General features: G+C 38.1%; 1 protein-coding gene across 4 annotated transcripts; it reads left to right on the top strand.

Moving 5' to 3' along the window:
• Positions 1-3,126: 3,126 nt before the first annotated feature.
• ZNF639 (zinc finger protein 639) lies at positions 3,127-16,379 on the top strand. 4 transcript variants are annotated; one of them, XM_032407160.1, is made up of 6 exons: positions 3,127-3,443; positions 7,168-7,239; positions 8,354-8,422; positions 9,766-9,876; positions 11,937-12,071; positions 12,203-16,379. In XM_032407160.1, the coding sequence occupies exons 3-6, from the start codon at positions 8,365-8,367 to the stop codon at positions 13,354-13,356; spliced, it is 1,458 nt and encodes a 485-aa protein (XP_032263051.1). In that variant the 5' UTR covers positions 3,127-3,443; positions 7,168-7,239; positions 8,354-8,364; the 3' UTR covers positions 13,357-16,379. The 4 variants fall into 4 exon arrangements, with proteins under 4 accessions (XP_032263051.1, XP_032263052.1, XP_032263054.1 ...); XM_032407161.1 differs by lacking the exon at positions 3,127-3,443 and adding an exon at positions 3,576-3,664; XM_032407163.1 differs by lacking the exon at positions 3,127-3,443 and adding an exon at positions 3,687-4,247.
• Positions 16,380-16,916: the final 537 nt, after the last annotated feature.

Below are 16,916 nucleotides of genomic sequence, written 5' to 3'. Positions count from 1 at the left end.
TGAGAGTCTATACAAGACACTGCTAAGCAGGGAGATGGAGCAGATTGGAATATAATAAAACCACAATTCAAAGTCTGTAAAGAAACAATATAATAAACAGGGGTGAAGACAGTTTTTGTGAGGAGGTGAAGCTTATGCAAACTGGGAGAATTAAATTGTTAAGAAAAAGAATATAAAATTATAAATACAAAATTTTATTTAAATACAAAATTATACAAGAACATCAAATTATAAATACCTCATCTTGGAAGAGGTTCATGAAATTGAGGGGACTTGAAACTTCAGCTTTGTTTCCTTCACAGTAAATGCATCTCTGGTGATAGGTGGACCAATGTACTAAATACTGTGGAGTCTCTGAAGAGTGATCAGAGATCTCTGCTGGGGATAATCAAAGCTTTCACAGAAGAGATAAATTGTGAGCTTGATCTTACAGACAGAAGCGAGGTAAAGACATTGCAGGTGGAAAAAACATGCTAAAACACACAGGTGAGAAAGACCTAGAGCCTATCTGTGGAATAGTGAGAAGCGCTACTGGCCAGTGTAGGTTTGGGTGGGGAAAGCCTTAGGATAGTGACTTTCAAAGTGTGATCCTGGGCCAACAACATCAGCATCACTCAGCTCCAGCTCAGATTTACCCATTTAGAAACTGAAACTAGTGCACAGAAATCTATAGTTTGACAAGACCTGTTGGTGATTCTGATGCAGTTAAAGTTTGAAAACCCATGCCTTAAGAAGTTAATTGAGCATCAGATGAAGCTATCCTTACAAATTTAATTTCAGGCTATTATACAAGATGGAGAGAAATGAGAAAAAAAGGATTATGACAGAAAGGGAATGAGTTCTCGTCATCTCACACCCCAAAATAAATTACAGATAAGCTAAAAAGTTAAAGTAAAAAATGCAACCAGATATTGGGTAGAAGAAAAGACTAATTTCACAACAATTTAAAACATTTGTACCATTAATAAAATTGAAAAGTAAACAACAAACTAGAAAGAAATACATGCAACATGTATCTCGGGTAAAAAGCTAAAAATTTTAACTTTCCTTTAAAAAGATAAAGAGCCCGTAGAAAAGTGGACAAAAGACATAAACTGAAAATTCTCAAGAGAAATACAAGTGGCCAGTAAACACATGAGAAAATATTCAAGTTCACAAAAAAACAAATACAAATTATGATGGAATACTATGTTTTATTTACCAAATTAACAGAGCATTTTTAAAAGATAGAAACAACTTATTCATCCACTATTTAACTGTATGGTTGGTTATGTATAGTGGAATTCCAAGGTGCCATTAACATTTATAGCATAAGGTATATTCATGCTATATTAAGTGGGGGAAAAAAGCTGCTACAGAATAACATAACACTAGCCAAACTTTTAAAACCAATTCTAAATGGATATAGATTTAAAAAAAATAATGTACAGCCCTTGAGCAAAATGTTACCATCGGTTAGCTCTGGGTTGTAGGATTATGATAACTTTTTCTTTTGCAATTCATACTTTGCTATTGTCTCCATTGTGTGATAAAGATGTATCCCTTTTCTAATCAGGAAAAAATTGAGCTATACTACAAGTGTGATAAAAAGTTGGGAGAAAATGATGAAGACTTAATATCCCTTCGGTCAAAATTATATTAGAAGATAGCAAACTCTACAACTCGGTACTCTTTTGAGATTTGAGGGTTTCATCCCCGGAGCCACTATCCTCCGTTAAGAAGAAGGAAAGGAAAAGGGGGACGCAAAAATGAAACTGGAAAACTTACTCCAGCTAATCAAAGAACGTCAAGTAGCCTCTGATTTGTGATTACGCTAAAGGACATGTCAACATTGTGATGCTCTTTGTAATTACTTCTCTGGGTAAGGGAAAATAGTGTGGGTTTGTTTAAGTAATGTGCTGGGCTGGCGGGGGCGGGGGGGGGGGGGTGTTTGCTCTCACTACAGAATGTTTTGAAATAAAACTTCAGCCTAGAATGTAAAGATTTTGTTTGGCACAAGGCTACATGAGCAAAACAGTAACTTAAAATGGTCCCATACCACCCCCTTGTGGCTTCCACTGTGTCACATCGGGAAACAGCCCAACCAGCCCAGAGGACGGAACCATGCATACCGTTTTCATAAATTCAACAAACACGTGTCCATTCTCTATTCGGTAGCAGGTGCTAACTATACTAGGATTAAATATACCACTAAATCTCTTCGTACTTTATTCAGGCCATGCCAGCATTCGTAAATATTCACTTATTTGGGCTGAGTACACACATAGAAGTTGAGGTCATAAAAACTGAGCATCGCAAACCGGTGTCTCTTTAAAATACGGCTTTATCTTCTGGGATAAAGGTGAAGGAATGGGGGTAAGGTCTGCGATTACTACTCTTCAGCGTTTGGTTGGTTGGGTAGCATGTGGTAATCAGAAAAAGCACAGTGGATGTGGATGAAAACACATGCACTGCAGCCCTAACTATCCGAGTGACCTTGAGCACGTGATAATCCACATGGGCCCCATTCATCTATTTAACAATTACTTGAACCCGGGTGCTGAAGTTACAAAAATGAGTAAGACCTGGTCTTTTAGACCCTCGCTTTTCTAATTTGTAAATTGGGACTGACAACTTCAATTTACTATCAAAAATTAAACATATACTACCCTTGTACAGAGATGTTCATTTTTGAAACCGTGTTCACAGATTTATTTATGCTTGTTCAACTTAATCCTCTCCACATCTGCTCATAGGAGCTCTAAATCCTTACAGGAATTAAATAATCTAATCCAATACCCTGTACTTTTACATTCAGTCCACCGGGATTTCTTGAATCAAGGAATCCGGCTGAAGCTTAATAACGACTCGCGATCTTCAAGATTCTCGCCCTCCTGCCCTGTGAACAGCATCGCAGCCCTGCGTAGTTCTTTGGTGGGGCCTCGGTAAAACCTTAACACGGCCGTCGCCCTTTACGTCCCCAGCAAGCAGAGGCCACTCTGGGGGTTGAAATGCCATTTGCCGTGCCTAACTCGTGCAAGACGACTCTCGCACGCCCCCTGGAGGAGCCGGGTGGGAAAGGGGCCGCTAGCTTGCTGCGCTTCTCCCACTTCTCTGAAAGCGAGAGGAAGGGCCGGGAGCCCGCAGGGCGGGGGAGAGGGGAAGTTCCCTCGGCGGCCATGCGGGGAGCAATTCTAGGGAGTGGAATCACCCGCTCGGCTCTGGAGAGGCCGTACCCAGGCCGGAAGAAGCCTGCGGCGGCACAGAAGTACCGGCAGGAGGCGCGGGCCGCCGGGCCACCCCCGGGGCCAAAGAGCTGTGGTCCCTCCCAGGTCCGGTGTGCGGCGTGGCCGCGCCGCCGGATCCCCTGTCGCCCCCCATCCCCCCCCCGCACTCTCACCTCGTCACCTCCCCGCCCAGTCAGCGGGTCCCTGAGGTGCGCGGCGCAGGCGCGGAGCGAGGCGGTGAGTGCGGCCGCCGAGCCTGGGCCTGGGGCCTGGCGGGCAGGGCGTGAGGCGCGCGGGAGGGAGAAGGGCCGGCCCGGGGGGAGCGCCCGGGAGCGCGAGGGCCACAGCGGCGCCGCCCGCCGGCAGGGCCGCGCGGCCGCTCCGCCGGCACTCGGGCGCCTCGGCTGCCGCCGCCTCGGAGCTGTGCCTGGGCTGGCCGGGCGGGCCCCGGGGTCCTGGTGAGTGTGAGGGAGGAGCGGGCCCGTGGCGTGCGGACGCAGCCTCCCACGGGAGAGGGCAGGGAAGACCCGACGGCGTCTTTTAAAATGAAACCCTGCCTCCGTTTTATGGCGGGATAGCGGCCCCTCCCCCATCCCGGAGGCAGTTCCACCCCCCCGCGTAAGACGTCTCGGCCCCCTGCTGCTGTTTTCCTTATGGCGCCTTTGGGATCGGAGTTTGGGCGTCCCCGCAGGTCGCCTGGCCCTCCTGGGCCCGGCGCGTGGCGCGGGCGTGGAGGCTGCTGGGTGCGGGGGGCTCCTGCGCGGCCCCTCTGACCGGCGTGTCCGGTGGCGGCTGGGCTCTCGACGTCCGTCGGTGCCAGGCTGGCCCCCGGCGGTGCGGAGCGGCTTTGGAGCCCTCTGGCAGCGCATCCCTTGTTCGCCCGCGAGCCACCGCCGCAGAAAGCAGGCGTGCGTCCTGGCGCTCTCGTCTCCGGCCCGTGGCCTGGGCCCCTCAGGGTGCTCATACACCCCTTTTGGTTTTCTTTTTTAGTACAACCTAGGGACGCGAGTAATGTGAAGCAGTTTCTCTCTTTGCAAAGAGGTAAAAATTTGTACTTGAGCAAAGACTGACACTCAAGTTGGACGTACCGTGGGTTCTAGTTCAAAAACTCTCCTGAAACATTTTTTTTGTGTTTCAATTCTTTTAAAGTCTGGAGAGTATATACTTATTTGAAATGAGTGTGAAAAAGAACTTGCTTTTAAAACCTTATTGTAAAAATGGAGCTTTTGATTATACTTGCCTTATTTTTATACCAGTTAGAGAATATTTATATTACATGAAAGGCCGTAGATGTTGATCTGTTTGATATAGGTACTGATTGCCTGTTATATGGCATTTTGTACAGACATTCTTGTTGAAAAAAATGACAGGTGGAAGGATGCTGGTATGTATTTTGTAAGTTGCTTTTTAAAAAAATTTTAATCTTTCATGTGGCATGATGTCATTTTTGTAAGTGTAAAATATATATGTATACCTTAGCATAGGAAAATGTCTAGATGTCTATATACCGAAATGTTAACAGCGGTTTTTCTGGGTGAATAGATTCAAGGTGATTTAATTAATTTAAATTAATTTCTAACCTTTTTTCTAATTTCCCTGCAGTGACATGTATTACGTTGGTAGTTTGTTAAGTGGGGAAGAGGGAGTGAATGATAAGGTGCATGTGATTCAGAATCGTCCCCATGAGAGGAAGACTAGTGAGCAATGTTCATATGACATCTTTGAGTAAAAAGCCAAACTTCATCAGGGCAGTTATGTATACAAAAAGCACATAAGAATATTTGCTGAAATGAAGGATGGTTAGCATTTCTGGTCTTTTTTTGTTTGTTTGTTTGTTTTTTTTAGATTTTATTTATTTATTTGACAGAGAGAGACACAGCGAGAGGGGGAGTGGGAGAGGGAGATGCAGGCTTCCCGCGGAGCAGGGAGCCCTATATGGGGCTTGATCCCAGGACCCTGGGACCATGACCTGAGCCGAAGGCAGACGCCTAACGACTGAGCCACCCAGGCGCCCCAGCATTTCTGGTCTTGAGTAGGATCTTAGCATCATGCTGAAAGGGTGTCTGATAAATGTTTGGATATTGTTCAGCTCTAAGTAGGAGTCAGACCTTTCTTGATCAAGGTGATCGTATTCCTCTCACCTGACAGTCTGAATCCAGGCCAGCTTGCAATGTTAATTTTAATGCCATGTGTGGTTTCCTTTCTTTACTTTTTGATTCTTCAAGTTGGAAAGAATTTAAAGTATATTCTGAAATAGCAAGAGGCTACTTTAATGTTTGGCTGATAGTTTCCATTGTTCTCCCTGATAGTTTTAGAACATTTAAAACATGAAGTGTAGTGCTCTGGGCTGTATAAATTCTGGAAGTGTACAGAAGAGGTATTAGGAACAAGTCTTGAGATTTTAGTTTATTACATAATAAGAAATTTTTGATTTTTGAGTGCACTTGATTGGGAAGGGTTCAAGGAATGCTATTTGTGTTAAATAAGGCATTATATATAGAGGTACTGTTTCTATAAATCTCATTGCTGTTGGTTTCTTTGGGTGATTCCCTTCCCTTCCTCCCATTTGGTGACTAAGAACTGGAAGATGTAGCTTGCTGGTAATAGTGAATAGCAATGAAAATTACTTACACAGAGTTAGTTGTTCAAAACTCAAGAGTCAGAAGACATGATTTTTCAGCTCTGGTTCTGCCACTTAGTTGAGTTGACTTTCACTGAATGCTTCCTCATCAGTAAAATTGGAGTGAGTTTGGTGGTATCCCCTCTATGTATGTCACAGGATTGTTGTGAAATAAAATAAGAGGAAAATGCTCAATAAACGAAAAAGCACTATCTTATTACTGGATGATCACATCACCTGTAGTGCTAATTTATATGTCCAGAACTTAGTGAAGCAGCAAAGACAGTGTGTGCACCTCAGGTGCCTTACCATTAGAAACAAGATGATCTCAGTAATGATACCAAGTTCTACCTGGTGTGTATATCACTTTGACAAAAAAGAAAAGTAGCATCGAAAGCTGGTGGAGAAAATGTCCATTTCTTTTTCTCACTGGCCCACTTCTGCAATGAAAGAACACTAACCTGAAATGGAAGAGGTGATTCTGATTCTGACACTAATCTGTTACTTCAATTCGGGTGATCACTTTATCTCCCTATTTGTTTCCAAAGCATGTGCTTTAAAATTAGATCTTTATTCAAATTCTAAGTCTACACTTATTAAGAATTGCCTTGACTTAATTTTACTATGCCTCAGTTTCCTCATTAATAACAAGGGGTAAATAATCAATTTTGAGAGAGTGTTGTATATTTTTCATATTATAGGATTAAATAAGATAAAGCATGTGTACAGCCTGGCACATGATTGGTGTTCAATAAATGGTCATTGTCCTTATATTGTTAAATAATCTATAAGGACTTAAACAGTTTGAAGTCTGATTTGGTTTGCTTTCATTGTATTTGTTTTCATTATGGCTGAATAAGCAGATTTATATTCCTGTTTTGGTGTTAAAATATACCTATAGCTTTAGAAGGTAAATTCATTTCCAAGAAATGACACATGCATATAGGTATTTATATATGTATATATGTATGTATTTATATGTGTGTATTATATGTATATTATGTATATATACATATATAAATATGTATATACATATAAATATACATATATGCATAAAATATAAATTATATACATATAACATACATATGTGTTATTATATATAATATATGTATACACATATATAAAGAAATGACACATGTATGTATATTTATATGTATATTTATATGTATACATATTTATCAGTTTTTAGTGTTTAATACAGTATATTCAAAAGATTATTTATACTTGAATTCATTCCATATAACTTTGCAGTTAATTAAAGACCTGGTGCCATTGTATTCTTGAGGCTCAGAAGTGAACTACACTTTTGCTTATATGACTTCTGTTGTGTTTTTCCTACAGGCATTTTTTACCATCTGTGAAAACTTCCCTGTAATTCATTTCTCCTCACTACAGTATTAAGAATTATACCAAGTAAGTGGAATGTGGTAAAACCAATTAGTCAATTTTATAACAGTTGATGGGAATTTAATCATTTAATGATTAAACAAAAGTTGCTACCTGTTTTGTTCTAAATAGAATGTTGAATGTGATCTTGTAAGTAAGAAAAGGATTTTTTCTTGAAAATTATATTCTGAGCTTCTGTGTGATGAGTATGTTTTCTGGAAGTCAGGGGATCAATATAGACTTGTGTAAATATTTTTTTAAGGGAATATATCCACCTTTAGCTAGAAAACTGTATCAAAATATTGCCAGTTGTAAGAAATGTACCTGTCTTAGGGTGCCTGGGTGCCTCAGTCAGTTAAGCGGCTGCCTTCCACTCAGGTCATGATCCCAGGGTCCTGGGATCAAGTCCCGCATTGGGCTCCATGCTCAGCAGGGAGCCTGCTTCTCCCTCTCCCTCTGCCTGCGTGTCTGCCTACCTGTGCTCTCTCTCTCCCTGTCAAATAAATAAATACAATCTTTAAAAAAAAGAAAAGAAAAAGAAATGTACCTGTCTTATTCTTAATACGGTACCATAACAATTTTTTTAATAAAAAGTAATTTAAGAGTATGGTTTATTGTAATTATACAGTTCTCAAAATTACATCAACATGTGAAATGGACTTCTCAACATCACCAAGAAAAAAAAAACAGGTATTGGTGTCCTGCCTTTAAATTCGATCAGAAAAATAAATCCAAATATAAATGGAAACATTGGGTTTTTTGGGGGTTTTTTTTTTGTTTTTTTTAAAGATTTTTTTTTATTTATTCATTTGAGACAGAGAGATACAGAAAGAGAGAGAGCATGAGCAGGGGGAGGTGCAGAGGGAGAGGGAGAAGCAGGCTCTCTGATGAGCAGGGAGCCGGATGCGGGACTCGATCCCAGGACCCTGGGATAATGACCTGAGCTGAAGGCAGCCGCTTAACTGACTGAGCCACCCAGGCGCCCCAAATGGAAGCATTGTTTAACACTTCTCTTACAAAGTAGATTTTCAAGTGGCGCACACATTTCTTATTACCAGTAAGTTCTTTGGTTAGAAGGAATTTTTATAAAATATTAACAATCTGTATTTGTGATATTTTTATTAAATTTTTCCATTTTTAGATTGAAAAGATATGAATGAATATCCTAAAAAAAGAAAAAGGAAGACATTACACCCTTCTCGTTACTCAGGTCAGTGGATTATTTTAAAGTTGGGCCCTGGATTAAGTCCCATGCAATTGTATTCTTATCCATTTTCTCATAAATGATCAGATAACAGTTAAATATGTGGGTCAATTTTTAGGTAACAGAAAACTTTAAGTTCTCTGAATATATATTCCTCATTGTCTACCATGTGCTAGGCACACATCAGAAGTTTACGGACATTATTTAATACTTACAACTTAAAGGTTGAAAGATATTTAAAATTAGATATCCAAGGTTGCATGCTTATACAGCATAACTGAGATTTGCTTGTGTGATTCCCAAGCTTGTCCTTAAGGCACAACATTAACCTTGGTGGAAGATATTTGGATCATTGGGAAAAAATTTTTTATCCTATACATTATTTTCAGAAATGTGAACTTTATTTTGATTGTGTTATTTTAGGTCCTTTGGTTGAGGTTGGCTCTGCTATCCTGGCAATAAGAGAGGTCTTAAGAAGACTCATGTGGAATTTAAGAAACAAAACAGAGGAGCATAGGGGACAGGAGGGAAAAATAAAACAAGATGAAATCAGAGGAAGACAAACCATAAGAGACTCTTAATCATAGGAAACAAACAGGGTTGCTGGAGGGGAGGGAGGGTGGGGAACGGGGTAACTGGGTGATGGACATTAAGGAGGGCACATGATATAATGAGCACTGGGTGTTATATAAGACTGATGAAATCCCTGAATTCTACCTCTGAAACTAATAATATATTATTTGTTAATTAATTGAATTTAAGTTAAAAAAATAATAAAGTATATATTGGTGCAAAAAAAAAAGAGAGGTCCCTGTGTGGCCACCTGTAACTAATCTCACATATCTATATTTCATTAATCTCACATATCTATATTTGAGACAGTCTCTGGCATACCTGCTAGCCCACCCAAGCTACACATTCTTCGTATCTGAGGAAATTAAGGCTGATTTACTGCCCCCATCCCCTCCCAGACAAGACTTGAAATGACTATTCAGAAGCCCTAATTGGTTCTTAGACCATTTCCCCTATGCCTTGTGCTTTCTCTTCACTACATGTCAGATCTTCTTGGTAGTTAATTCATTGTTTTTTGTAGTTAATACATTTATCACATATTTATAATTTGTGCAATTCTGACAGTAAGGCAGATCTATCTTTGTGCACTTCAAGTGTTGTATTGTAAATCATGTAATTTGTGGTTCTTTCATGAAGTTCAATGTCAGTATCTTTTCAGAATTGAAATATTAATACTTTTTTACAAATATAATTTATATATGTTGGATAAAGGGATGGCTGTTATTAAATGTATGTATGTTTACTTGAAATTTTTAAAATTTTGCTCTTATGTTCAGATTCTTCTGGAATAAGCAGAATTGCAGATGGATTCAATGGAATTTTTTCTGATCATTGTTATAGTGTTTGTTCTATGAGACAACCAGACTTAAAATATTTTGACAACAAAGGTATATATCATATTTTCCAAAATATCCTTTAAGTTGCTCTTGATGTATTTTTATTTCTTACTTGAAAATGTGAGTGAAAGTTACGACTTCTAAATGGGCAAGTATTCAATTTGTTTAAATGTAAGGAAATAAGGCTTTTTGTAAGAAAGCAAGTATGAATTTTTAATTTTTAACATTATTTCAGACCTATAAATAAAAAGCACACTCTCCTAAGTCCATTTTAGGTGGCAAGGAATTGGTAGAAAATCAGGACTGACCTAGAGTTGGGAGCATTTATGATGAAAGGTTAGGATAGTGTTAAACACAGTTCTTCCACTCAGCTGTAGTCTAGAGGGCTAATGGAAGGAAGGAACAGAGGGTGAAGGATTTGGTGTTTTTCAGTCTTGCATCTTTTATTGAGTCTTTTCGAGAGCATTGGGTAAATGATAAAAATTTGCATTTGCTCTCTTCTTTCTTTGCAACCATCAAAACTGCCAGTTTCCTTGAGCTCCTATCAGAGGCACAGAAACATAATTTTTTAAAAAGCATAAGGAGTTGGAGGCATTTTTATGAACTCATGTTTGGCTTAATAGAGACACAGATGGTTACATACAGAGATATTTATAGATACGTCTGTGTATATGTAGCAGTGTACAAACGTTTTTACTCTGTTAGCTGAGAGGGCCTAAAAAGAAATGACGCCCCAGTAGAAGTGAGCCCAGATTTTGGTTTCTAAAACCATTCTCCAACAAAAAGAACTAGCACTTGGAGAAATGGCTGATTCTAGTTCTGAGGCGGGGAAATACATAAGATGAGCCTGGAGCATTTTGTAGTGCCAGAAAATAAGGAAGTACTCAACACACGCACACAATACAGGTACTTCAAAGGAACACAGGAGCCAACTAAAAAAGCTCCCAGAAGCCAAAGCTGAAACAATTTGAGGAAAAAAAAAGAATTATAACCCAAAATATAAAATATTCCTGAGTCCATACTGATGTGATTGAATGAATAAATAAATTAGACAGAAACTGTATAGAAGAATTCCATATTATTTATGTGGAGGCTCCTCCCTCAAGGAGGTGGAACATAACTTTCCACTCCTTAAATGAGGACTGCATACAGGGAGTTTGTTCCAAAGCATAGAGTATGGAAAGTAAAAGTGTGACTTTACAGCAGAGAAACCTGATCAATACTACTTCACCCAGGTGATCACAGTCAACATCTACAGTAATAAATCATGTTAGTACTATGTACTCTTGATGTGATGTGATTAAAAATGGCAGCTTGCCTCTCTAGTCTACCTCTAATAACCCATAATCCCAGTCTAATCATGGGGTATCCTACAAAATACCTGACCTCTACTCCTCAAAACTGTCATGGTCATCAAAAACAAAGTCTGAGAAACTGCCACAGCTAACAGTATCCTAGAGAGAAGTGACAGCTAAATGTAATGTGGAATCTTAGGATCTTGAAACAGAAAAAGGACATTAGGTAAAAACTAAGGAAATCTGCTTAAGTATGGACTTTAGTTAATACCATCTTACCAGTATTGGTTATTAATTGGAACAAATGTATCATATTAAGAGCATGGAGATACTGAAATGTAATGTAAGAGAATGGAGAAACTGAGAATGCAGGATATAGGAATTCTTTGTACTATCTTCCCAGATTTTTTCTGAGAACTTCTAAAAAATAAAGTCTTAAACAACAGTGACATGATGTTGAAGCCCAGTTTTTTCTGCTGACCTGTATTTTAGTTTCCCCATGCTAACTTTAAAACACTGGGTCTGGGCTGAGGGAATAAAGCTTATTCAGACTTTCATTAAACTGAAAATTCCTAAGTAACTTTAAAAAGTATATTCTAGTCCAAATGGGGCACAGACGCAAAAGCAGTTGCTTGTTTGGACAGGTTTTTTTTTGTGTCTGTTGGATAACATCTCTTTTCCTGGCTAAATCTGAGTCCTTTAGTTCCTGTTGGAATTCAAAATTATATTTAAAATGTTCAGTGCTTTGTTTAGTAATAATTAATATTTAATGCTTTGATATAAATAATAAGTATTTTTCCAAATCTCTTTTTACAGATGATGATTCTGATACAGAGACATCAAATGACTTGCCAAAATTTACAGATGGAATCAAGGCCAGAAATAGAAATCAGAACTACCTGGTTCCCAGTCCTGTACTTAGAATTCTAGACCACACTGCCTTTTCTACAGGTTAGGGAAACCAGTTGATAGCATTTACTTATTTTATATAGATTAATGAAAAAATTAGGGATAAAATAAATTTTGTGCCAATTTATTCAGTGGGTCTTATTTAGTGATAATAGACGTGTTATATTTTTCAGAAAAATCTGCTGATATTGAAATTTGTGATGAAGAGTGTGACTCACCTGAGTCCGTCAACCAACAAACTCAAGAGGAGAGTCCTATAGAAGTTCACACTGCTGAAGATGTTCCAATTGCTGCAGAAGTGCATGCAATTTCTGAAGATTATGATATAGAGACAGAAAACAATTCCTCGGAAAGTCTCCAAGACCAAACTGATGAGGAGCCACCAGCTAAACTTTGCAAAATTCTTGACAAGAGCCAAGCTTTGAATGTGACTGCTCAACAGAAGTGGCCTTTACTGAGAGCCAATAGCAGTGGCCTCTATAAGTGTGAACTTTGTGAGTTCAACAGCAAATATTTTTCTGATTTAAAGCAGCATATGATCCTGAAGCATAAGCGTACTGATTCAAATGTGTGTCGAGTATGCAAGGAAAGTTTCTCTACCAACATGCTTTTGATTGAACATGCCAAACTGCATGAAGAGGATCCCTACATTTGTAAATACTGTGATTATAAAACAGTGATTTTTGAGAACCTCAGTCAGCACATTGCAGACACCCATTTTAGTGACCACCTCTATTGGTGTGAGCAGTGTGATGTACAGTTCTCCTCAAGCAGTGAACTCTACCTACATTTCCAGGAGCACAGCTGTGATGAACAGTACTTGTGTCAGTTTTGTGAACATGAAACAAATGATCCAGAAGACTTGCATAGCCATGTGGTAAATGAACATGCATGTAAATTAATTGAGTTAAGTGATAAGTATAACAATGGAGAACATGGACAGTACAGCCTCTTAAGCAAAATTACCTTTGACAAATGTAAAAACTTCTTTGTATGTCAAGTATGTGGTTTTCGGAGTAGACTTCATACAAATGTTAACAGGCATGTTGCTATTGAACATACTAAAATTTTTCCTCATGTTTGTGATGACTGTGGGAAAGGCTTTTCAAGTATGCTAGAATATTGCAAACATTTAAATTCACATTTATCTGAAGGGATCTATTTATGTCAATACTGTGAATATTCAACCGGACAAATTGAAGATCTTAAAATTCATCTAGATTTCAAACATTCAGCTGACTTACCTCATAAATGTAGTGACTGCTTGATGAGGTTTGGAAATGAGAGGGAATTAATAAGTCACCTTCCAGTCCATGAGACAACTTGATTATTTTTTTTAACTGCCGTAATGTTAATGTAAAATAATAAATTTGACTTTTTTGGAGATGTGAAAATGGATGATTTTAAACATAACTTATGAGAATTGCTTTTAACAAGTAAGATTTTTTTAATTGTCCAATTTTCTTAGCATTGCTACATTTTTCAGTATATAATGGTATCCTAAATGTGGTATTTTCAGTGCATGGTAGTTTTAACCACTCTTGGTATCTGTCGTCTTGTTTCTTACATAAGCTCTGATTTCATGAATTGATGAGAAACAGATGTACTAAAGAAACTAGACTACAGTTTTCCTTCCGTAACCATGGGTGCTATTAAATTTTTTAAACTCAAGATGAACTCAGTTTTTCATGTATGAAGTCATTAAAGTACTGCATTATCAGAACTTAAATGCAATGTACCATACAATTAAGTCCACTGATAGTCCCATTAAGAACCCAAACCCTCCCAGATAATCCCCATCAGGAATTATCCCCAAGACTCAGTGGACGCTCCATCTGTGTAATTCTTTTAACAACACTAGGAGGCAAGTGTTACAGTAGGAAGGGAAGATCTAGTTTTGTTGGCAGTCTTTTTTTTTCTTTTTTTTTAAATTCTCATTCAATTTTAGCCCCAATCTGTGAGTTAAATGATTTAAGATGGGAGTGAGGAGGAACTGGTAAGGGATTAGACAATAAAACCAGTTGTAACATTTCATAGCTCAACCTTTTCACAATTCATTTTCAGTTATGCGACAGCAAAGTAAGCCCAAGATGCTGATGTCAAATCATTTATTGACTGCGAAAACCCACTGAGGTATTAATCTAGAATTAGGAAGATGTGGAAGATAAGGGGTTCTGGCTTTCTTCTTGGCTTATAGATGGCCGTTTTCATTCACATGGTGTTCTCTTTGTATGCAAGTGTATTTCTCAAACTTCCCTTTTTTATAAGGTCACCAGTCATACCAGATTAGGGTTAACCCTGATGACCTTATTTTAACCTAGTAAAGATCCTGTCCCCAGATACGGTCATATTTTGAGGTGCTGGGGCTCAGGACTTGAACATTTGAATTGGGAGATGGGAGAAAGAGACATAACCACAATTCAATAGCAGCTTCTTAAATAGCGGTATCACAAAGATATGATTTGGTCTATCAATGAACTCCAGTAAACACTGCTGCTAACAAACGGCAGTGTTCAGGAATATTGCTATAGTTGAAGAGATCAATTTATGATCTATGGTTTTCCCACTACAAGAACTGTGGAAATTTAATCTATCTTGAGAATGGTGGCAGCAACAAGTCTTTTCAAAGCCAATCATTTTTAACTCTATTGTCAGATATGCATAACTGTATTCCTAGAAATTCATCAGGGCTACCTGATAGAAATGTTTCTGAGAAAACTTAATATCAGAATGGTTTAAACTGGACTAGAATCTTAGAAACCATCTGGTCTAACTCTAAGTTTCTTACAGAAATAGGCCAAGGTCACAAAACCAGTTGTAGCAGACAGGGTGGGATCCAAGTTATTTGGCTTCCAGTCTAATAATGTTTCCATTACACCATGTTACATTAAAATATAAGCTTTGTCCTTGGGGTGTTTTTCATGATTACTTAACCTAGCTGTTCGGCTACCTTCTTGGTAATTCTGTTTTTATGCCTTTTTTTATATACATACACCTTCAAGAATTTTATTTTTAGGAAACAAACTAATGTCTTGGTAGGTTTTTTTCAATTTTGTATTTTATTGCTTTACATTTGATCACATTAGTAATCAAAGTAATTGTAAGGAAACCTCAAGAGATATTAATCCAAGTTTAGAACCATATAATTTTGTGCTTTTGATGAATCTGCATCTTGAGGCCACATCCCACTGACAGTTTGTCCAGTAAAAACTTTTTGCTTTGACTCAGCTTTCAAATAAGTCAATGACACCATAATTTGCTTGGGTACCTGGTTTATATTTTTAGCTTATTAAAGAACTTCTTCAGAAAAACAACCCTAACTAAAAAGAGATTTTTCTAACTACTTCTGGGTTTTTCCCCCTCAAAAACAAACATTTCCACTGAACTCTTGTGATTTGAAGCACAGTTCAAGTCTGAGAATACATAACTGATAGTGATGTTTATTAGCACTACAATAGAATTCTTGGCAGCAAGAATTCTTGGCAGTATTGGGTCATTTTTTTTTTTCTTGCTTTTTTTATCTTCACCTTGCAATGAGTTATTACTTATGGAATTCCAAATTCCCCTGTACTCCAATATTTGAAAGTGACTGTGCACTACTCAAAAGCCTCTCCTCCTGTTTGTAAATTTGCCAGTTTTACCATTTTGAATCACCTCTTAGATTTCCTGAGTGTGTATCATCACATACTAACCAGTTTCTCCATTTCACAGGGCCCACAGCCTGTTGTCAGGTGATTGCTGAGCTGTTAGCAGGTGTAGTATACGTAGGGTTTTTGTTTTTGTTTTTTTTTCAATAGACTAACACTATTCCTAATTTTTAAATCTGACTTGGAAAGCATTGTATTACTTAATTTCTGACACTTTACCATTAGCTTTACTTTTGCTTGTTTTGTCAGTATTACTACCTTTTGCAAGACGTTTAATATGTTTCCCAAATGATTATGATTCATTTTTAATGGAATTTTAATGCCTAAAAAGCACTACTGACTTACACAAATTTGAAAAAGCTAATAAAAATCAAATGGCCACAATCCTCTTGGGAAGCAGATTGGTTTGCCAAAAAATCAATACTCGTTAAGAATTTAAGTGAAAACAAATAGTTAGACCAAACATCCCAATGGAGAAGCTAATTTGGTTGGTCAGGTTTACCCTATAATTAACACAGTCTCATTCCTATAAATTAAGATGAAATTTGGGGATATATATATATTAGTTTGCCTGTAACTTTCAGTTCTGATGACTGAAGATAGAATATCTACAAGAATTTTTGTTCAAGGCATTTAGGTTATGGAATTACATATACTCCTAATACTGGTTTAGCTTTCCATAAATTAATCTTTTAAGACAACATTCAGGGGCGCCTGGGTGGCTCAGTCGGTTAAGCAACTGCCTTCGGCTCAGGTCATGATCCTGGAGTCCCTGGATCGAGTCCCGCATCGGGCTCTCTGCTTGGCGAGGAGTCTGCTTCTCCCTCTAACCCTCCCCCCTCTCATGTAATCTTTCTCTCTCTCATTCTCGCTCTCTCAAATAAATAAATAAATCTTTAAAAAAAAAAAAAAAAAAAGACAACATTCAAATCAAAGAGAAAGAAATGTGTACATTTATGTTGTAAAATACAAATGCACAAAGCTAAAAGTTGTCACGTAATTTACATATTTATATGAAGTTATATGTTCAATTTGTAAGTTTAAAAACTAAAAATTTTAAGACCGCGTTGTTTGAAGCCTACTTCATACTAGCCATTGAAAATAATTTTCTGGATAAAGACTTCCTGTATTAAAGCATCAGTCATCACAACTTCCTTAAGTTCATTCTCCTTAGTAATCTTGGTGTTAAACTGGTAACTACCCAAACCCAAAATAAATCTCATTTGTGAAAAGTAATTTC

Source organism: Phoca vitulina, unplaced genomic scaffold (genome assembly GCF_004348235.1).
Source record: "Phoca vitulina isolate PV1807 unplaced genomic scaffold, GSC_HSeal_1.0 scaffold8, whole genome shotgun sequence".
NCBI classification, from domain to species: Eukaryota; Metazoa; Chordata; class Mammalia; order Carnivora; family Phocidae; genus Phoca; species Phoca vitulina.
The sequence above is the reverse complement of the archived record's forward strand: the minus strand, read 5'-3'. Positions and strand labels throughout refer to the sequence as shown.